The following is a 23,529-nucleotide window of genomic DNA, read 5'->3' as shown; positions in this document are numbered from 1 at the left end:
CCCAGGATCTAGTCCCACATCTGGCTCCCTGCATGGAGTCGGCTTCTCCCTCTGCCTGTGTCCCTGCCTCTCTCTCTCTCTCTGTATCTGTGTCTCTCATGAATAAATAAGTAAAATCTTAAAAACAAAAACAAACAAAAAAAACAGAATGAGCCGTCTTCAGCAGGCTATTAGAAAGGTGGTTCACTAAGTGGTTCCAAGAGGGACTCCCCCCACACCACCCTCTAGGAAGGCCACATGGTGTTTAACAGAAAATGGAAAGCACTTTTATCTTGCCTATTTAAAGCAAAATCAGGCTTGAGATCAGTAATCACTAACACCATCTCAACAGTGTTTTAAGGCAAAATGTGTAATCACAAAATGAAATCTGTAATTGATTCTGGAGTACTTTCCTCTGGAAGATATATGGGAATTGAATTCAAGTTCTTGAATCTCTGTTATAGAAAGGGGTTAACTGAGATTTATCAGTCTGCCCTTAAAATAGTGGTTTGGACAATGCAAATTCAGTGTAAGATTATTCTGTTGAAACTTGAATATTTTCTGTGAAATTTAATATTTTTTTCTTTCTGTGGATATAGATTTTTTTGCCAATTTTTATTTGAATCCTTTGAATGGCGAGTATACACTGTATATAGAGTCTGAACAGACCTAGTCATAGATGTGGCTTAGCACTCAGTTCAAGGGATGGAAGGTTACCCGTATTCTAGAAGTCTTGTGCCTCTTCTGGTCACCTATCCCTCGCCCAAGCTAACCACTGCCCAGATTTCTAACACCATAATTTAGCTTTGCCTATGTTTAGACTTTGTCTAAATGTACTCTTTTGCGTCTGGCCTCTGTCGCTCAGTGTTGCATATGAGATCCACCTGTGTCTTTGCACACAGCAGCAGTACCTTCTGCAGCTACATAGCAGAGGTCAGAAAGCTATGTGTGGCCCATGGACCAGATCTGCTTTGTAGCCTTTATTTCTGCACATCCCATGGGCTAGGAATGATTTACATTCTTAAGGGATTGTATAAAAAATGGGGCAGAGACTGTATGGAGTCTGTAAAACTAGCAACAGTTACTGACTAGCCCCTTGGAAAAAAACTTGCTGACTCTGGTTGTCTAGTATTCCACTGCACAAATATACGACAATTAACATATCTATTCTAACATTGACAGACATTTATTTGCATTCTTTCCCAGTTCAGACTATCTTGAATAGTGCTGTGAGGAACATTCTCATGCAGTTCTCTTTGGTGCACAGAAGTCTAGGTTGCTGTGAGGTGTATACTGGGAAGTGCAAATGCTAGCTCATAGGGTTTGCAGATGGTGCTCAGCTTTGGCAGATAGCACTAGTGCCATTTTATGCTCCCAGGAGCCATATATGGGATTTCCATTTCCACCCTATCTTTCCAACCACTTGGTATTGTCAGTCTTTTTAATTTTAGCCATTCTCATGGGTTTTAGTGATAACACATTTCCTTGGGGACCAGTGTAGGCCAGCATCTGAATTCCTAAGCTTGTGAGCTGTTTGATGTCTCTTATGTGAAGTGCCCATCTTTTAAATTAATTAATTATTATTACTACTACTACCATTTTTTGCTATTGTTCTAGTGGATTATTTGCCTTTTTCTTTATTGATTTATTAGAGTTCTTTATATATTCTAAATATGAGTCCTTTATGTGTTTACAGATTACAAGTATCTTCTATTCTGTGAATTGCCTTTTTACTCTCTTAATGGTATCTTATGAAGAACTGAAGTTCTTAACTTTATTTTAGTCCAGTTTAGCAATATTTTTACTGTTAGTGCTTTTTTGTGGCCTAAGAAATCTTTACTTACCCTAAGGTCATGAAGATATTCTCCTTGTTTCCCTCTAGAAGCTTTATTGTTTTCTCTCTAGACCTTTCTCTACCTGGAGTTGACTTTCATGTGTGGTATGAGGTAGGGGTTGAAGTTTACATACTCTTGTACAAATACCCAGTTGCTCCAATGCCGTGGATTGAAAAGGCCATCCTTTCCCCCCACCCTGTTGTGTCACTTTATCATAAATCAGTTGACCGTTTATACTTGTATACTTGAGTCTGTTTCAGGATCCTCAGGTTTGTTCTCTTGGTCAGTTTTTCTGTCCTTGGGCTTCTACCACACTGTCTGATTTACTGTTGCTTCATAATAAGTCATATATATATATATATATATATAAAATAAGTCTTAATATCTGGTGATGTGACTTTTCCAGCTTTGTTTTTCTTCTAGAATGTCTCTACTTTTCTTAGTTATGTACATTTTCATAAAATACAATCAGCTCATCATTGGAAGCTTGTCGTTGGAATTAGCTCGTCCATTTCCATTTTATTTTATTTTTTAAGAGATCTTATTTATTTATTCATGATAGACATAGAGAGAGACAAAGAGAGAGAGAGATAGAGAGAGAGAGAGGCAGAGACACAGGCAGAGGGAGAAGCAGAGGGAGAAGCAGGCTCCGTACCGGGATCCCCCATTTCCATTTTAATTGCATGGAATCTCTAGATTACTTTGGGGAAAACTGTCATCTTTACAGTTGAATTATTCAATCCCTGACCCTGGTTTATTTTTCCACTTTGAGCTATTTGAGGGACCCCTGGGTGGCTCAGCAGTTTAGCACCTGCCTCCAGCCCAGGGCATGATCCTGGAGTCCTGGGATCGAGTCCCACGTCGGGCTCCCTGCATGGAGCCTCTCCCTCTACCAATGTCTCTGCCTCTCTCTCTCTCTCTCTCTCTCTCTCTCTGTGTCTCTCATGAATAAATAAATCTTAAAAAAAAAAAAAGAAAACTAGTTGAATTCCCTTTCTATACTCATATTTCAAGACAATAATATAGATATTTCCTCCCACTGTGATATGGTGCTTCCCATGTCTGAATCGGAGATTGAAATGGATATTTGACTAGCCAGAATGATAGTGTAGACCAACACAAAGACTAGCAAGGCAGCAATATTTTTCTGTAGAAACTGGGTCTTTTGAAGAGGATGCAGATAAAAGGGTCATGAATGAATCTGAGAGAGATGAGACCTTTGAATTAATCTGTTCCACTTAGGATTTTTTTAAAGATTTTATTTATTTATTTGAGGTGAGGGGACAGAGATAGTGACAGAGATAGTAAGAGAGAACACCAGGGGGGAGGAGAGAGAGAAGCAGGTTCCCTGCTGAGCAGGAAGCCTGACATGGGGCTTGAACCCAGGACCCTGGGCAGGCACTTAACTGACTGAGCCACCCAGGCACCCCTCACCTGCTCCACTTAGCAATGCTCTGTCTCTATGCATTTTGTCAAGTTATCATATATGTTTTGCTGGGACCATTAAGGTTACCATGGAGATGTTGGTGCTTAACACACAGGGCAGAAGTCTGGATGAGAAAATCTATGGATGGTATATGGTAGCAGATAGTACGCACTTCCTAGGACAGCTTTTTTCTTACAAACTCTTGTTTTTCTCTCTAGGACTGTCCTTTCATTGTCTGTATGACCTATGCCTTCCATACTCCAGATAAACTCTGCTTCATCTTGGATCTGATGAACGGTGAGTGACATGCAGAAAGCCCAGATGCAGGGAAAGACATGTCTGGGACATGACACCTCAGTGCATACTTTTCTAGGCACCCTGGCAGTTCGGGTTTTTCAGATAATTAATTGGGTTCCCTCTGAAGTTTAAGGAAACCTTCTTACTCTTCAAGTTTCCCTTAGAATTCATTTTAAAATGTTGACCACCGTTCCTGTCTAGCCCTCCTAGTCTCTCCCCAGGAAGTTGCATTTTTTGGAAAAGATTTTCATAAAATAGGCAGAGTGAAACTTCATTTTCTGGAATGCAGCTGGCCTAGATCTTTAATTAGCATGTTTCCTGACCCTCAACTTTTAGGAATGAAATGGCTTCTTAAGAACGTACAGCAAAGATAGAAGTGTATTAGGAAACCAACTTTGAAGGATTGGCTGTGGCCAGCACAGCTTCTAGCCCAGTGTTCTGTACCCTTAGCCCAGACCAACCATCCACTGATCTTTTAAGCTATGAATAATCACCCGGCAAATGTTGAGAAGGTCCTAGGTCGAAAAATAGTTTTCTAATACTAGAGAGTGACACCATAGTCAAATGTTTTTAGTAACAAGAGCTTAAAATGAAATGCACACAGTACAGCAAATGAACTAACCTCTTTTGAAAGTTCATTTGAAGTTCTGTTATGTTTTTGAGGATTTGGTTTAAAATCAGATCTATTTAACAACATGGAGGAATTTTCCAGACGTAATAATGGTCAGAGAAGCCAGACACCACAGCATGTCTCCTGTGTGATTGCATGAACAGGCAAAGCTAATGTCTGGTGAGAGGTCAGAATGGAGTCCCCTTGGTCTGATGAGGGACAAGAGCTGAGGCATTGCCAGGAAAGGGCGCGGGGCAGCCTCTGGGATGCTGGATATCTTTTACATCTTTATCTGCTAGTGGTTGTACAGGAATATGTGTGTGAAAGGGAAGATAGGTAAGCAAAAGCAGGGGCCATAACGTTGGCCACACATTAATTTCTGCAGACCAGTAGAGGCTATTCCTTTACAGTGTGTAAGAACATTCCCTTAAAAAAGAAAAAAAGAAAATTCCCTTACCCTGTTACCAAGTTACTCTGTAACTTGAGCCCATATGATGATTGGCTTTTTCCAACATATTATGAATTGTTTGCATCTTAGTATGCAAACATAAAGCAAAATGGAAAGAATTTTAAGGGGAAAACCCAAATACCCACCTCCCTGGATTTCGCCAGTTAAAATTTTACTGTATCTGTTTTACCAAATATCTTTCAATATGATCATTTTGTTTGTGTGCTTATTTCTTTATTGTCCACGGAGCCAGTTGCTAGAGCCATCTGCTAGATCATTACATGTTTGGTCCAGTTTGTTAGACAGGACATAAGTACTCAGAGCAGATAAGCTAGCCACCCCCCGCCCCCAAAGGTGCATCTGGAAGCTGGACTGCCAATCTGAGAGTGATGGTTGTGTTATATATTGTCCTGGCCATCCCTGCATGAAAGTCTTGTAATGTTTGAGTTCCCTCTATCCTTCTTAAAGTGTTTTGTCAAACTACAGAAGTCAGAGACAGATACACAGAAGCAGTTTGCCCTTTTTTCGACTATGTCTTAACTATTTAAGACGGCAATGATTTTCATTTCCTATGAATTGAAAGGCTTTAATATTAACCTCTACATCTCTCATTCCAGGGGGCGATTTGCACTATCACCTTTCACAGCATGGGGTGTTTTCAGAGAAGGAGATGCGGTTTTATGCCACTGAAATCATCCTGGGGCTGGAACACATGCACAATCGGTTTGTTGTTTACAGAGATCTGAAGGTAAGGCACTCTGCTTCCAGGACCTGCACAATAGGTATTGAGGTCCTGGCTCTCCAGATGGTTCCTGCTTGCCATTCCCCTCACCTCAGCCCCTGTGAAGGCCCATCTCTCCAGACTCTAAACTTTGTTTCAGGCCCTCCTTTCCTTCTTCCTTGTCACTATCAGCTCAGCATGGGCTCCTCGGCCTAGTGCAGCACACACACTAACTCAAAAATTTTAATTAATTAATGAAAGCAAGGTAGGAGTCTCTTGGCTGTTGCTGATTTTACAGTTAATTGTAATGCACTTAATGTTCACTAGGCAACTGGTTTAGCCATGGCTCTGTGTTAGAACTGGTGATGTACAAAGAGAAGAAGCAAAGAACATGTGTTTTCCGGGATCTGTACGCGGGTAAACCAGGCCATAGAATGGCTGAGTCGCTCATCAGAGACAGGATCGATCAGCCTTCAGAACTTCCCCTAAAGGCCACTCTGAGAGTTTCATGTTGTTTTAGGACTGTCTTCAAAATCACTAACAGATTTTTAGATCCCTGAAGAGCAGAGCCTCCTACTGCTGTGTCTGGACTTCTTCATTCTTGTTCTCTCTCTCTCTGGACTTGAAAAAAATGCATTGAGTCTATTCCAAGTTTCCCCCCTTCCAGGCCATGATGCTCAGTCTTGGGTTCTACATTCATAAGGGAGCTAGGAGTTGGCTCAGCACCTCTGTGGTGACACTCACCACCAGAAGACAGGAAGAGAGATAAAAGGGACCTTGACAAATTATAGAAATGATCATGCAAATACATAAATGTGTTACAGATAGTAATAAGGAGAAAAATGATCAGAGAGAGAGTTTCCCAACAGGGTAAAAACACTCTGGGAGGATGTGTTTGCCTTCTTCTTCAGATTCCTTCTTGAATGAATCCAGTGTAACTACTGAAATGCACAGACTATGCTCCTTTTTCTCAGGAGCTGCTGCTATGTTTTGATTAGCTGTCTTAGCTTTTTAAGGTTACCTTCCAAGAATCTAAAATATTATATTTTATTTTTGAGACTCTTACTTTGTCACAAAACACTTTGTAAAATTTAAAGCTTTCTGCAAGGTTACAGAATTATCTCCTTAGTTTTCATCTGAGCATGAAGAAGGAAAAAAATGTATTTTCATTGAATCAGAATTAATTAGACACTGGTTGGCACATGACATTTTGTTTCCTCCTGTGAGTTTTGCAGAAGAATAAAATACATGCTGAAGGCCCATGAAGCGCTATTGTAATACATTTTAATTTAGATCTATAACCGGTCTCTAATTATCTTTATGCTGTATTTTTTTTTTGTTTTCTAAGCTATTTAGTAGGCAGTGGTATTATTTAATTTCTATTCAAACTGAATTCTAGTCACTCATGATTATTCATGCTTCAGTTTTATAATAGCATGCCATTTATTTTTATTTCAAGCAAAACAATTGTTGATTTCTAGCAGAAAAATATTAAGATGACTGTAATTCGATGTATATTAGGGAGAGGAGCTTCGTTTCCCTGATTATACCAACTAAATCTAATCTCAATAGATACATTTTAGTCAGAGTCATACTGGGTCATTCGGTCAGGTCCTGTGTACTGACTGATGTTCAGAAGCAGAGATGCCGTTCATTGGGATTGGTGCCCCACTGTGGAATGTTCTGATTTCTTTTTTTGTTGTTGTTCTGATTTCTTAGGTCTGTGTTGGTACCTTCTTGTGACTACTTTCTGCCATGTGCCTCATGGGCTCATTCCCTGAGGCCTTTGTGGTTCACAGAAGCTCACTCCCTTTGTGGAGAGGCGCCCTGCTCTGGCCAGGCCTCAGTTCTCCGCAGGCTTAGGAGGGGGTGGGGAGGAAATATTTTTTAACTGATGAACTTTGGTTGTCCCCCTGCAAGCTCTCTCCCTGTGTCTCATTATCTCATGAGTAGACTCCTTTGTGTATGCATTGCCATTTTTCTGTGGGATTTAAACATGAAATGCGTTCCTGTCAGTATCATACTTGGATGTGACAGTGTGGAATTAGTGTTTGGATAAAATGATAAGATAGCACGTGCCTATAGTTGTAGAAATTCCCAAAGCCCTGTGACAATTTGGGGTCTCTGAAGATCATCTTGTCTTTCTCCTCAGCCTGCAAATATCCTCTTGGATGAACACGGACACGTCAGGATATCCGATCTCGGTCTGGCCTGTGACTTTTCCAAAAAGAAGCCACATGCAAGTGTGTGAGTAGCACAGCAGCTCTGTTCACTGCTCCCTGTTGTTTCTCTACCATGATGCGTTGACTGGCGTAGACCCCAATCTGGTCACTTGTTTGCCCAGCTTTTTCTTGCCAAAGGTGATTATCAATATCAACCGGGCCCCATATCCCTGGTTTTGGGAGAGAAGATAAGCAGGATGTGCCTCCTTTGTCTTCAGGGAGCATGGATGGATGGACCCACAGCGTGACCACAGGGGTGGAGTGTCTGTGGTGGAGAGAGGGACCCCAGACCCAAGACCATGCCACCTGTGTGACCCTAGTCAGTCATTTTATCTGCTTGGCCCTCAGTCTTCTCCATTAGAAAGTAGAAGCAATAATAAATCCCTGCAAGGTGTCCTGAGGATAAAGGGAAGCCCATGTGCCCAGGAAGGTGCAGAGGCATCTGCATGTGACTCTTCTGGGAGGCCCAGAGGTCAGGCTTCCTTCTCTCTCTCTCTCCATCTGCTTTCTCCTTCATTTTCAGAATGGTTTTTTTTTTTCTCCCTGAAGGAAAATTAGGAACCTTTTTTTTTTTTTTTTTTTAACCTTTTTTTTTTTTAATTAAAAACACAAATCATCTGTTTGCAGGCCATGTTAGACTTGAGCATTAATTACATCAGTCCTCCAATAGACAGTATGTAGGGAGCCCCCCCGCCCCACAGCCCCCAGCCAGCACCTGACCCCTCTGCACGCTCCCCTCTATGGATGGACAGTGCCATCCCAGGCCTCTGCAGAAGCAGAAGGGAATGCACACCGGTTTTCGTTTATGATCCTTCGGCATCAGTTTATCTGGGTGGAAAACATGGACGTTTATGCAGTTCATAGAAAAGCAGATGAGTGTTGCTTTATTCTTTTGCTTTGTAAATGTATCATTCTCAGCACAGAAGTCCTTTAAAATTACATTTTATTGTCCATATTGAGCTAGCTTTCATCACTCTATAGAATGGGCTTGAAGAAACTCCCAAGGGTCTCACTTTACGCATCCATGCAGAAAATAAACCCTAGACCCTTCTTTCTGGTTGATGAAATAAGGTGGTTCTGCATTACAATACCTGATGAGGGGCTACATTAAATCAGAGTTGCCTTTTAAAGCCTCAATCAAATGTGAATGGTGAATAGCACTGAGTCTGTAAACAAGTTTCTCTCTTCCTGCAGAATCTGGGGTCCAGCGATAATAGCATTAGCATTTTGCCAGCACTTTACAATTATTAGGCCAGAACCTGTGGTTGCATAAGCTTCTCTCAGCAAGTTCATCAGGCAGTTTTAAGAGGGTTGTTTGAATTTTTAATGCAGTAGCTATTTGGTATGCTAATTTCTTCAGTTTAGTGTAGCCACAACTGAAGGGGAATCCAAGAGCCTCAGAAGAGTTAATCTTGCAAAGGAATTAACTTTCAGTGTTGGGGTTTTTTATTTCCTTACAGAGCTGCACCACTTCTTACTGTAATTCACCTGTCAGCTCTGAGAGGCAGGCTGGGCTGTTCTCAGGATTCAAACAGTAGCTGTAGAAAGGGGTAGGATTGAGAAGGTTGGTTTCTATGTTTACGTGATGATAGTGAGGCCACTATTCTAACAGTGCATCTCCTGGCCCAAGAACAGAGGCTTTCGAGTCAGCACATCTGGGTTTGAATCCTCCTCCAAGCTCTATGCCTCCTTTCTTCCCTCTCTCTAAAGAGGAGATGACAGTGGCATTTATTTTATCCAATTGTTGTGAGGGTCAAGTCCACTGATGAATGCAACAAGCTTTTATGTAACATTGGCTGGGTGCCAAGTGCAGGCAGTACTGCGGGGACCCCCTAGGACTGGCCACGTAGGGAGTGACTGGTGTGTGGGTGGCAGTGGTGCCAGCAGCCACCGCGCTCACTGTGTCACCAGCTGAACATCCACCATCCCAGGCATGCAGGGCCAGCTGCTTTGAATATGCTCTTATCTTTACAGAAACACCAAGCATTGCAGGTAGAATAATCTACTTTATGGCATGGACACTGAAGGCCAGAGAAATCAAGTAACTTGAACAGGGTGACAGACCTGGCCCGTTATAGGACTAGAATTAAACTCCACCTCTGACTCCAGAGCTTGGGCTCCTTACACCTACATGGGTGAACTGCCTGACACTATGAAATGGTCCACTTCATACCCAATGAGGATGTTTGGCCAGAATTTCACCCTGGACTTGGTTTCTGAAGTCTTCTCAAAGCTACAGATGTGATCTATGGACTTCATCTAGCCAGTCCATCTACAAGTAGTGCTGTGGTTGGGGTTCCCAGTTTGGGCTCCCACTTCATCCCTCTAGTGAGTCCATTTAGTGCCTCATGAATTACCATAAACTAAAAGTTAACTGTGTGGTAGCCCAGAGAAAGCAAAGGAAGACTTGGGGGATTGAACAGTTTACACAGTGCCTGATTAGAGTTCCAGCTTAATTTTATCTAAGAACACAAAGCTATGTCTCATGTCACAGTATCTCAAAACCTCCAAGTGTTCTTTCAGAATTCAGAGTAGTTCAGATGGTCAGTGAGAAATGTCAGGGAGCACCAATAGCTGCCATGCAGTCAGAATCAGAAAGCCACATGGTATGTGGTACGGTATTTGGCTCTGATTGTGTCCCATGTCAGCTTAGAGAGCTGGCCTGCATTAGCCTCCTGTGTTTATCCTTGCAGTACTTTCCATTCCAGAATTGGGTTTTGATTCTGAGAATCATAGGCTTTAAGGTCACCACAAAGGTCTTTCTGGGCAACACAGAAATTAACCCTTCGCAGAGACTGATTCAGATGCCCCTCATAGAAATCTCCAGTGCCCTCACAGCATGGCTGGATGGCCTTATGCTGTCAGACTTAGGATTCCAGACAGTGGAACTTATCCAGGTTGCTGGACCTTCTTTGATGGGGCAGCACCCATTTTCACTGCTTCAGAGCAGTTTTCCAAAGTTAGGACTCTTTAAACAGCACTGGGCCCAGTGCTGAGCCTGGATCAGGAAAGATTAATGAGTGATCCAGAATCACTTTTCTGAACAGATTCTCAGTACGCATAACCTAAGTGTGATTGTAATAAAATAAGACTAGAGACATAGATTTCTTCTGTGCCAGCACCATTCTACATCCATTACAAATGTGTAATCCACATGGCAACCCTGCATGATACAGGTGTCCTCTTATCACCCACCTCGTCAAGGAAGATCAATGAGGGTGGACACTTTGGCGAGTATGGCCTTTGTAGGAACTTTTTCAGGCTGTATTTTTGAAAGCCCCCTATGAGCTGCCTCTCGCTCTTTACGTGAAATGGTGCACGCTCAGACCCTTAAGGAAGAGTGGTGAATGGAACAATGGGAGGGGGTTCAGAGATACAGAGTAGTGCAAATCAAGATCAAATGGTTGTCCTTGCAAATCTTGTTCTCAACTTCCTGAAAACCGTCCTCATGTTTGCTTAGCAGTCATTTGACCTGTCGGCAGCCCTCAAAATTTGACATAGAATTTCTCAATCTTTTGTACCTGTTGGCTTGCACCCTCATGTCTTACCCACTCCTTTGGGGTCTGTCTCTGCCATGCAGACTGTGTGAGTAGCCCCTACCCTTAGCATGTACCAGCTCAGGTCCTAGCACGGAGGGTGGTGCCACACAGGAGGGGTGTCCCCATCCCTTCAGGTCCATGGCACCACCTGTAGGTGCCTGCTTACCTTCCCCTCCCAGACCCCACCCTACCACAACCCTTGCTAAGTCCTCATTAGCTCTGGAGCAGGCAGGAGACCTCTTCATTAGCTGTCGTGCAAAAAGACTAACGTGGTTCAGATTTCCCTTCTGAGACTGGAGCCTGAATTTTTTCATATTAAAATTATACTATAATTTGTTTCTACTCATTCCTATAGTAATTAAGACCGAAAAGGTTGTCTTCTCATTGGGTGTTCCATGAATCATGTTGTGTGGAATCCCCATTGTGCCCTCCCCCTTGTTTATAGTGGGTGCAATTCAACAAATGATGTCTGGACCTCTGGGCTGAGCTGTTAATGTGTTATACAATGGGCATACTCTGATAACCGCATGTACACTTTCTTCTCTCTAGTGGCACCCATGGGTACATGGCTCCCGAGGTGCTGCAGAAGGGGGCAGCGTATGACAGCAGTGCCGACTGGTTCTCCCTGGGTTGCATGCTTTTCAAGCTTCTGCGAGGGTGAGTGAAATGCATCCTTCCCGTACTGTTGCCACAGCATGTCCTCTGATCAGAGTCCAGGCTAGTTAGACATTGTTAAGCCTTACCACCATGCTAATCTAGACAATGACCAGAGTTCTTTCTGCCCTATCAAAGCGAGAGCTTCACTCCCATGAACGGTTAGGCAAAAGGTTTGTTCCATACCTTATAGGAATGTCAACACATTTAAATCTAAAATAACACTGCTTTGAAGTCCCATTGATAAGCCTTTTTTGGAGGCATAAGTGTTATTTTAAAATGTGCATAATTGAAGAAGGTAGGATGATTTTTTTGTTGTTGTTGTTAGGAGTCATTTACTCATGATTGTCTCACCAACATTCAGTGTTTTGAGGGTGACAAGAAAGGCCCAAGACCCGAAATGAACTGATTTTAAAAGTGTGCAGGTGCGGGAGCATGCCAAAGCTAATTTGCTTTTTGTAAAACACAAAATGAAACTGTGTGTAATTTTGTGTTTTTAATTAATTGGTGTTAGTTCTCAACTACTAGAAATGGAGAAGTAGAGCAGAAGGGTTAGGGAAGGCACTGTCAAAAATAATGTCCTCATATTGAGCACAACGATTATGTTAAATACTTCCATTAATTTTTAGAAATTTTCAGCCAACCAGAATGGAAATCTGAAGTTTCAATACATGTTTTTGGTCATTTTCATCCACAAAGATACAAAAAGTACTTTATTTTAAAATTTCCTGGTCAAGACTCTCCCTCTCATGTTTCTGCTGTGAACACAGGTTTGGTCATTTGCTAAGCTTTTCACGTTTCCACTGGGAAGCCTCGTTGAGCACTGCCACATCTTCTTACCATAATTAGTACATTCAGCAAAGGGGCTGGATTACGTGTTTCGCCCCAAATTAGGTTCCCAGCACCCTTGATGCTTCCCTAGGACCCTGATAATCTAGTTGTTCTCTGTTCACCGTTTTCACTTGGGAAACAAAATCATGTTACTGCCCCCAGAGTCAGGTCCTGTTGGTCCTTAATTGAATTACTCTATTTGTGGAGCCTGGATGGCCCTAATCCACATCATCAGACTTGCTGACCTAATTAGAGAGTTTTGCAAGACAGGCCAGAGAAAACCACTTCCCACATGAGACGTCCTTCCACCTGGTGGAGTCTCTGTATGTGTGGTGAATGCATGGAGGTAGACCCCGTGAGATGGGGTTGGAGGTACTGAATCCATACCCCCGGGATTTTGAGACCATAAAATTCTATGCAACAGTAAAACTGTTGAATACATCAAGTCAGGATTGAAAAATCAATAGTAAAATGTCACAGGGAAACTTGCAAAGCCATGTATTTAGGGCTTGATTCATGTCTTTTCTTTGTTTGATACTAGTCTGTTTATAATAATGTCCACACATAGAAACTGAGGATGATCTGGCCTGACATTGTTTTTAAAAGATCTGAAAATTTATTTATGAACAATATGCCAGCAGTGTGATTTGCGGCTATTAAAGTAAATCCTGTTGTATCTGGCCACATGTCAGATTTGGAGTACTGAATTGGGAGGTATTTATTCTTCATGAGGTCCTTGATTGAGCTCAGTGGAAGCACTGTGTTCACTGCAGCTCCTGTCAAGAAGAGTCTTGGCCACAGGAAGACATCCAGAGGGTGTTCCTGAGGGTGGGATGAATGGGATGAGAGGAAAATGGTGAAAGATCTAGAAACCATGGCTGATATGGAAAGGTTGGAAGAGCTGGGTACAAGGATTAGGGGAGTCCTAACTATTGGCTTCTGGCTGGCTGAGGATCCATCTTCATGAAGGGGTTCTGTTCATGCTGGAGTGCTTTCAAGAGCAGGCATTTTAAGGAGGGGAAAGATTTCAGTTTGACACAAGAATTTAAAGGAATGTTGTGCCTCACAGGTAGCCAGGTCCCTGTCACTGTCTGGGGACCACCTTTTGAGCCTGGCGTGCAAAGAATCCTTCTGCTGTGTAAGAGATGGGACTAAATGGATCTTCCCCATTAAGATTTATGGTCTTATGCCATTTTCTGCGTCGCTTGTTCAGAAGCCATTCACAGGAGAGGAGAGGGTACTGAAACCAGAAGGCAAAGAGACAGTTGTTTGACTTACATGGTTTAGAGGAAACTTGATTGAGCACCTACAATATGTAGGAGACTATGCTTCATGCTCTGGGGAGAGAAAGAGAGAGAGAGGGTGGGAGGAAGGTAGGAAGCCACATCCCATCTTTTAAGGAGCTTGCAGGAGAGTAGAGACGTCCACACATATGGGCAAGGCAGGCTGCAGTGTCCCCGGGTTAGGGGGTGGGGGGTACACAAAAGGGCCCCAGGGCTAAGCTGGGAGAGCAGGGCCGATTCCACACGGGATGCTCTGTGAAGGGGGCCTGGTAGGGGCTGGCAATTCCAAGACTCTGGAGCAAAGTGAACATGTTTTCTACAGGGAGCAGACAACATGGGGTGGCTTGCCTTTCCCCAGTGGTGACATGGGTGGGTCAGGTCACTGTTTGTCAAGAGGGTTGGGCATGCTGAGGGGAGAATATTGAGGAGACTGGGTCAAGATGGGAGAGCCTAGAACGCCATATGGTAGAGTGGGGGCTTTTACGCCAGGACCCGTGGGCCTGGGACCTGAATGGAGGCAAGTGGCACAATGGTGTTGCTACGCTGATCGGTGGGAGTGGCAGTTGCTGTTTTTTCTGATGGGTGCTTGGATATGGAAGCTAGGAAGCTAAGGGGTGCTGCTTGGTAATGCCTGGAAACATTTTCGGTTGTCACAACTTTGGGAAGGGCTACTTCTGACGTCTGGTGGGTGAAGGCAAGGGATGCTGCTAAACATCTTATGATGCATAGGACGGGCCCTATGCCCAACAAAGCATTGCCTTGCCCAAAAGGTCAACAGTGCCGAGGATGACAAAGTCTGCTCTAGAGCACTTCTCTTCCTTCCTTCCCACAGTGGTGCAGTGAGGTTGAACAGGTAGTCACCAACAGCTTTTTTTTGCTTCTCCTTTCTATAGTCATTTGCTTCTTACATGGACCAGCAGTGCCTCTGCTGAAATGCTTGTCTGCACCCCTCACTTTGCCTTGACACCCTAGAAGAACACCACAGAGGCACGAAGAAAAGGAATCTGGATGTGAGCAAGCTGTTCAGGCTTGAGATCATGTTCTGCATCCCTGGATTCACAGGGATGGGACAGGGTATTGAAGAAGTGTCCATGTTGCAAATGTATGGGATTGCTGACATGATCCTCAATTTAGATTTCAGATGTCTGATAAGGAAAAGAATTGATGTGACAGTTGCTTTGATCCTAAACTTGTCACCTCTGATGTTCTGTCCCTGAAGGTGTCAGATGCAGGGAGAGAGCCTGGGTGGTGATCCGGGAACAGCTGAGTTCTGCCCGAGGTTACCAAGTTTATTCCTGTGGGGAGAGAAAAAAGGGAATGTTTATAAATATTTTGGCAGTTACTGGCTTGAGTTCAACTCGTATTTGATGTAACATGTCATCTTTTTGGTGTTCTAAAATTAAATGTTGATGTAAGAGCTTTGAATCACCCTTACTTACAAATGTATTGCTTTTGAACTCACTGTGTGTGTGTGTGTGTGTGTGTGTGTGTGTTTTCCCATCATTTCTCCCATCTTGAATGCTTTGCCGACTTGCTTGGAGGGAATTTGCGGTGCTCCCACTCGGTCTGTAACTCGAAAGCCACATCTGACCACGGCACATGTGAGTTCTCTTCCCGTGGTGGCGCTAGGCGATGCAGCCAGAGTGGTGCATGCGTTGGGGGGAGAAGTGGGCCCGCCCTGCAAGCTGTTGGCAGGCCTGAAACTGGCTCCTATTTAAAGTGGCTGCATCAGGGAGCAGCTGCAGCCACACAGGATCTGCGAGCACCACGTGCCTCCCTCCAAGCAGAGATTATTACTATCGTAGGGTCTCTTTAACATTTGCCAAAATAGAAACAGAATCTTTGGTTTGGTTCACAAAGAATAATCAAGACTACATTGGAAACAGATGTGCATCAAGATTTCAAACTTGAAAGAGCAAACTTTCTCAGCGCCACGGCCCGGAGCTGCATCGCTGAAAAGCATTTCCGACTGTTTTCCTATTGAGTCGGATGTGGAATAGCCGTGTTTGTAAAGCGGGCTGGGTAGTGACAGGGTTCATGTGCTGGAAATGTTTTTGGCACCACCGTCTTAACTCTACTCCCCCTTGCAAGCCTCCCTCTGGTCTCATGAAAGACTTTTTAAATTTAGCACAGAGCATTTCTGTCAGAACACAGCAGTCCTTCTCTGCAAGGGTCAGGGTACAGTGCTTTCCTTCCGGTGGCAGGCCCAGGCCAATACTCGGGGGGTCGAGAACAGTACTGGGGTCCCCAGTACTGCCCACAGGAGTCAAACCAGCAGGATTTGCCCCTGTGCGAGGACATCTGCTCACAATCCCTTTTTATGCGTTCAGGACCTTGTGTGGGGTGGAGATAGCCGTGTCTGGAAGAGACTACAGTTTTAATAAGATTTAATAAGCTAATATTCTTTTGCTCTTCCACCATGAACATGTCAATATCTCTGTCTTTCACACAAGAGGATGATACAAGTGATGGTTTTTTAAATGATTATATCTTATAAATAACAGCATACCATTTGTTGTTATACCCAATTTGCTTTTTAAATGCAGTAATTTTACATATTTCTTTTTAGAAACAAGTAGGGGAAACATTTCCAGTCAAAATCTAGCTTAAAGATTAGTGCATGTTTGCTTGGCACTCATTCACCTTGTTTTAGATTTTATTTTTCAAAGTATTGCTTCCAAGAGATGGAAATTACTCTATTTCATTGCATGGTAAGAAGGAAAATAAAGCATTAGAGTGCCCTCTCTTGTACAAAATGAACATTAAAATATTTAAGAGAATAAAGGCTCTGAAATGTAATAATCCCTTCCAAGAGATGATTCAGTGCATTACTTCACTAATTTGGTGAAGTAATGGTCAGAGTGGTAGCAGTTATGTAGTGCAAGGATGAGCTCTTTTTTCTAAATCACATCAGTACTCCAACTCATTTTATAGAGTAGCTTTCAGATATTTTAGAGTATCTTGCCTCTGATGATGTTACATATGCCTCAGAAATAAATCTATAAGATTCATAATTTTGTAAGCATGTCATGCTTTAAGAAAACTCAATCATATATATGTATATATAGATACATATATATATATATATATATATATATATATATAGTTCTCCCTTCTTTAATTTTCAAGTAAAAAAGTAAGACCAGGAGTTCATAATTTACATGTTTACTAGTCTCTTTTGAGAAGATCTCCTTTAAAAGCCAGCTTCTCCAGGGTTTTAATAGCAGGATAAAGAGTAAGGATCGTTTGTTTTTCAGTTTGTCAAGCAGACATTCATTTTGTAAAGTCAAGATTCGTCTTTCTTAATTTCGTCAATGATTGCTGGACCAGATACTCCCGTATATTGCCATATCGTGGCTGCTTCTGGCATACGCGTTGTCTGTTGGTTACCTTTGCTATTTCTGTGAAGTGTGTGGCCTTATGCCCATCAACAGATGAAGAAATGAAGACTAACCATTTCCGTGACTGGCCCGCAGCCAGTAAACACCCCCGTCAAAACCTCAAACTTAGGTCTGCTGACTTCTGAATTTGGGGCTCTCCATAAGTAAAACACAAGGCAGCTCTCAGGGGCAGCCTGGGTGGCTCAGCGGTTTAGCGCCACCCTCAGCCCAGGGCGCGATCCTGGAGACCCCAGATCAAGTCCCATGTCAGGCTCCCTGCATGGAGCCTGCTTCTACCTCTGCCTGTGTGTTTGTCTGTCTGTCTCTCTCTCTCTCTCTCTATCTCTCATAAACAAATAAATAAAATCTTAAAAAAAAAAAAAAAAAAAGAAAGGCAGCTCTCAGAACTGTGGAGGGCCTCAGGGGCACAGGGTTCATTTGTATCTGTTATCATTAAGGGAAGGTACTGCATCGTTACTGACTTCCAGTGGGGGAGGACTGTGTTTTGGTTGGACTGTGGTTCTTTGGGTTATTTGAGGGACTAATACTATTTTTCTTAAAATTGTGTGAAATTTTTTATCTCAAAACACTAAAAGTGACAAAAAGTTATATAACCAACCTTCATTTTCATGACTACCGGTCGGCTGCTTATTTTCTTTTTAAGGATATTTTAAAATATCAGTGGGAATATATTTGCTGAAGCATATTTTAGTACCATGATTTCATTGATGTGAGGATCAGACAGTTCAAGCGAGCACAAGCCCCCCATCCCCCCCTTCAGACCCTAATGTACCCCAAGACTAGTCTTTCTCTGGAAATGGTGAATGGGTATGGTTTGTATATTTCTTTGGTTTTGGATGAACAGTGACAGAATCCAGGATGCTACCCAGACATGAGTCAGGGACGTGCACTAAGTGAACTGATACCACATTGTCACAGCATATTGTTCATTTCCATAGGCACAGCCCTTTCAGACAACACAAAACCAAAGACAAGCATGAGATAGACCGAATGACCCTCACCGTGGTAAGGAGATTAAAAACTCTGTTGTTTTTTTCAAGATTTTATTTTCTTTTATTTTTTTAGTAATCTCTACCCACAATGTGGAACTTGAACCCATAACCCTAAAATCTAGAGTCACATGCTCCACCGATTTAGCCAGCTAGGCTTCCCCTTAAAATCTCTATCCTTATTTGTATCTTAATTTTCATGTCTCATTCCATCACAACTGGTGTAAAAATTTGCTTTCTTAAAACAAATGAGTGGAGATACAGTTCCTAAAATTCCTAACTGGAAAATTTAGTGAAAATAGATGCTGAGGCAGAAATTAAGGTTTGCCACCTGTCAGTAAGATAAAGATCCAGAAAATCAAAAACCAAAATAAGGAGATCAAAGAAAAGAAAAAATTGTGGAGGCACAGAAGAACAGGGAGCCCTGTTTCTCCTGACCTGGCCCCAGCCTGTTGATTGACATTGAAAATGACTAGTAATCTGCGGCACCTGGCTGGCTCAGTGGAGCGTCCAACTCTTGATCTCAGGGTCATGAGTTCAAGCCCCACGTTGGGCATAGCCATTACTTAAAAGAAAAAAAGAAAGTGACTAGTACAGTTTCATATTTCCTTAGAGTGAATATTAATTCATGATGAATCTACAGTTTTTAATTTTAACACTGTCCTTACCTAAGAGATGGCCTTTAGGTCTGCTTGGGCGTCAGGGCCCTCTCTCCAGGAGTGCATCTTTGAAATCATGTTCTTTTCTCCCCCAGAATGTGGAACTCCCAGAGGCCTTCTCCCCGGAACTGCGGTCCCTCCTAGAAGGCCTGCTCCAGAGAGATGCCAGCAAGCGACTCGGCTGCCATGGGGGCGGGTAGGCTGTTTTAGCTCTTGAGTCTTGTCACCCGGAACACATAACCGTTTCAGTACATCACAGATCATTCCTAGCCCCTGAAAATCTCCCATTTTGATCTGGGGGGGGAGGAAAGCTCATGGAAAATATGTATGCTGTCCTTTGTGTTTCATAATTAAGACATTGAAGGAGTCGCTAACTTTTTAACTTTAATAATCAATCATGTTGATGGTGGAAATGAATCCTGATATTTCTCAGTTCTTTTGGGGAAGTTTTACTAATTATGCTTGTAGTTATGGCAGTTCAATATCCTGATCATGGGTCTTACATGTTTTCTCTTATGCATAACCAGCCAGCTGCTGTTTTACACATGCTTTCTAGCTGCTAGAATGCTTTCCTGTGGTCCTCAAATTTGACTGATATTTTGGCTGGATATAGAATTCTAAATAGATAATGATTCTCCCCCAGAACTTTGAAGATACTGCTTTATTGTATGTAATAAAGTTGGTCATGGAACTGAGTTATCACTCTTTCTGTCAGGCACTGGCAGTTCCTTGTACTGCGGAGGTTCATTTTCTTCAGGTTGGGGAATACTGTTTTTTTTTTTTTTTAATTTATTTGACATCCCCTCTCCTCTATTTCCTTGGTTAGCTTGTAGAACTCTTTTTAGGTGCCTGTAGGGATTTCTGGAATGGTTATCAATGTGTCTCTCCTCATGTATTCTCTGTATCTTCGCTTTGATTCTGTTCTACATTCTGTTGGCTTAAGTCTCTAATCCCTCCAATTGCTTTTTAAAATCTTTAGCAGGCTTAATTTTTCCAAAATAGAACCTTTCAGAGGTTCCCCTTACTCCATTAGAATGAACACCTAGCTGCAGGCGTTTTGGGATTGGATTTGGAGGAAGAAAGTATGGTGTTTGTGTGTGCGTGCACGTGTGTATACATCCGTGTGTGTGTGAAGGGTTCCACATACAGAGTTCAGCCTGTCCTCAGCCTGTGGCTCCCCCACCCCCTATACCACCCCCTCTGGCCCTGGGCAATAGCTCTGCCACTTCCTGCCCTCGGTCACTGCTCCTGCATCCACATGCCTCCTGCATCCTGCCTGCTGATGGCACCCCATCCCTCTTTGTGATGCATTTATGTCTCTGTTCCTCTTCCATCATTTTAGTGGTTGTTGGAAAGGAATAAATGCAAAACACAAAGGGACACCCTTTGACTTGAATTCATTCATTCATTCATTCATTCATTCATTCATTCAGTAAACACTTACTGAGCACCCTCTGAGTGCCAGCCACCATCCTAAGTGCTGGGGCTGAGGCAGTCCACAAGGTAGCCCTTCTTGGAGCTTGTATGGGGCCAGGGGTGAATGATATTATAGAAATGATGAAATAAGTACTGATGAAAAGATGACCTCAGACAGAAGAGCGTGAATGAGATAAATAAAGCAATGTTGTCCTTGAGCCGCCAGCTTTGGGAGGGGGGTAGGAAGGGACCCCAGGCAGAAGGGTTGGTGAGGGTAGGGCTTTGAGGGTCAGTCAAGCTTCCATGATGCAGAAGAGCAGGAAGGCTGGAGAGCCAGGAGAGGGAGGTCAGGAGCCAGACAGAGAGGCGGTGAGCTCTCTAGGCAGGTCCTATAGGCTGTGTCTCCAGACTTCACTGTAAGCACAAGGAAGCCTCTGGAGAGTCCTGGGCAGGGGTGAAGGAAGATGGTTTGAAAAAATGATGTGAGTGCGACGTGGGTCAGGTGGGGCTGCAGGCTGTGTGGCTGGAGTGCAGGCTGGGGCAGGGGGCAGTTAGTAGGGCCATTCAGGGAGCAGGTTGGGGACCTGGATGATGGTAGCAGTGGCAGGACATTCAGCATCCCCTTCATGATCGAAGACCCCGCGGCCCCCACTCAGAGTTGGATCTCCATGAGGATTGGAGGCAGTAAGAAGAAGCCCCAGGACTTGCCAGGGGGTAGGCTGTAGAGTGTAGAGAGAGTGGGTATCGGGGGTGATCTGGCTCTTCAGCCTTAGACAACAAAATGTGGAAGTCAGGAGTTCTATGGACCTCTTGCCCAATTGAGTGGAGATACCAAGTAGGTGCTGGGTGGGTGGGTCTCCTGGTGTGCAGGACAAGGTCGGCACTTGGGACACAGAGCTGGGAGCTGTCCGCAGGTACAAGGCACTTAGTCATGGCAAGGTGAGGTCACCCAAAGAGTGATAGCCGAGGAAGGGGGCCGAGAACCAGCCCTTGGGGCTCTACTGCAGGGGACAGGGCTGGGGGAACCCTGGGCAGGCCTGTGAGAGAATCTCTGGCGGGCATGGGGACTGCCTTTTCCCCGTGCAGGCTTTCTTCATGGTATATACAGGCCCTTCTCTTCTGCATAAATTGAACTTTAAGGGTGATCTTTGGGAAAACTTTTTCTTCAATTAATAAGAAGGTTTGCCATGTACTGTGTTCCTAGATTTCTAGTTTGCTTCTTAATTCACATTTGGGGCTTCATATGCCTATAGTTTGATCTAACATGCCTCATCGACATTTGCTGTAAATCTCCTCGATGTGGAGATCTCTAATTCTTGCTTGAATTTGTTCTCATGGCGACAGAATTCTATGTGTCTGTATATCTGTGACAACTCCCTGGTTCTCTCAAACTGGAATACACATTCCTGATAAATTACCATATGGAATAATAGTCCTAGCTTCTGCATACAGTATTTCAAGACTCCAGTGTTTCCTGTGTTGCTTTGAAAGAAGCATATTAAAAAAAAAAAAAAAAGAAAGAAAGAAAAGAAAAGAAAGAAGCATATTTTACTTGTTTACTTAAAGAACTGAAAATGGTCATTCCTGTGTTTTTACCAGGAGACAGCTTTTGGAAAATATTTCTTAGGTTTGCAAATGCACCCTTACCACCTTTGTGCCTTTTCCACAGGGCACAAGAAGTAAAGGAACACATCTTTTTCAAAGGAATCGACTGGCAGCACGTCTACTTACAGAAGGTACTCTGGGGGCACTGGGTGGCCTGGGTCCCCAATTCCTGGGTCCGCCCCCCCCGGAGCCTTGAGCCCCACCCCCGGGGCACTCTTGACCGCAGTGTGCTGCCTTCTAGGGGTGCCTTACCACTGACTCCGTCCAGGCTGAGGTCAGTTTCCCTAGTTAACAGTTTCAAACTACCTGCAGTATACATTAATAAATACTGAAGTGGAGTTGTTATCTAATTCAAATGTCCATATAACTGAGATGTTTTTAGCTTTCACTCACTTTTTTGACTTCCTATCTCAGTCAGTGAGTGTATTTTCATATAGACCTTTATAAAAGTGTACAAGAAGCATGTGTCACAAATCTACATACACTTCCAAGCCCACACCCCACAACTTAAGGATCAATATGACTGGATATCAACAGAATCCTTTATTTTAGGATATTTTTATATTCCCATTGGTACAGGAAAACACCCCAAAATTAAAGTCTTTAAAAACACGATCAGTTGTGGGTTCATTTTTGCATGATCTCCAACTGTCAAGGAATGAAGCTGTATTAGTCCCATCTGACGGGACCGAGAGAGCGATCTGCGGCTCCATTGGTGTCGGCCTTTGGACACTTAGGAGTGTAGAGCACCCCTCCTGCCCTCCCTGCACTTTAAGGCTCCCACAGGTAGTTGTGGTGCTGTGTTGTCTGAGAGGTGGTGTTTTCCTAAAGTTGAGCTGGCAGGATGTGCAGTCTGGAGACTTCATCATATTCAATAATGCTTTAAGACTTTGCATGTGAATCTTTCTTTTTGCCCCTTAACTTTCTCTAAAATCTAGGGTCTTCTTTTAGGGTTGTTCCATGCACAAGCTTGTCTGTGAAATATGTATTGTGCCATGTACCAGCTCGACTGGAGTGCTCACAGAGTGCAACACATCAGTGTCTTGCACAGTGCTCTTGCTATAGAGTGGTAGGCTGGCACAAGCGGTGAGGTGATGCAATAACTGAACCAGGCTTCTTTGGATCTTCTAGTACCCTCCACCCTTGATTCCTCCCCGAGGAGAAGTCAATGCTGCTGACGCCTTTGACATTGGCTCATTTGATGAAGAGGATACCAAGGGCATCAAGGTACATAAGGGTGTTTTGGAGGGTGGGGAGATTTTTTACTGGCAGTCAAACTGAATGATTGTCTTAGCATTGGCCTGCTTGTGGAATGTCAGTCACCATGGAACACCTAACATATTTGAAGCAGGTAGAAGTCAAGGACCTAAATTAGAAACTATGAAACTATGTGGACTAATCATTTTATGTTTGATAAACTGGTAAGTGGTCAGTTTCTTGTGGATTTGGATATATTTGCGATTGAAATAGAACGCAGGGCAGCCCGGGTGGCTCAGCGGTTTAGCGCCTGCCTTCAGCCCAGGGTGTGATCCTGGAGACCTGAGAACAAGTCCCTCATCAGGCTCCCTGCATGGAGCCTGCTTCTCCCTCTGCCTGTGTCTCTTCCCCCTCTCT

General features: G+C 43.4%; 1 protein-coding gene across 3 annotated transcripts in view; it reads left to right on the top strand.

Annotated features, from left to right (window-relative positions):
- Window positions 1–23,529, top strand: part of GRK3 (G protein-coupled receptor kinase 3) — a 127,201-nt gene that overhangs the window by 87,976 nt on the left and 15,696 nt on the right. For all 3 annotated transcript variants that reach the window (XM_041728575.1, XM_041728576.1, XM_041728577.1), the window contains 8 exons: window positions 3,459–3,537; window positions 5,213–5,343; window positions 7,469–7,563; window positions 11,627–11,734; window positions 18,185–18,251; window positions 18,990–19,090; window positions 21,980–22,046; window positions 23,047–23,142. In XM_041728575.1, coding sequence (XP_041584509.1) covers window positions 3,459–3,537; window positions 5,213–5,343; window positions 7,469–7,563; window positions 11,627–11,734; window positions 18,185–18,251; window positions 18,990–19,090; window positions 21,980–22,046; window positions 23,047–23,142 — 744 coding nt within the window. The remainder of the gene's footprint in view (window positions 1–3,458; window positions 3,538–5,212; window positions 5,344–7,468; window positions 7,564–11,626; window positions 11,735–18,184; window positions 18,252–18,989; window positions 19,091–21,979; window positions 22,047–23,046; window positions 23,143–23,529) is intronic.

Source organism: Vulpes lagopus, chromosome 14, assembly GCF_018345385.1.
Source record: "Vulpes lagopus strain Blue_001 chromosome 14, ASM1834538v1, whole genome shotgun sequence".
In the NCBI taxonomy this organism is placed as follows: domain Eukaryota; kingdom Metazoa; phylum Chordata; class Mammalia; order Carnivora; family Canidae; genus Vulpes; species Vulpes lagopus.
The sequence above is the reverse complement of the archived record's forward strand: the minus strand, read 5'-3'. Positions and strand labels throughout refer to the sequence as shown.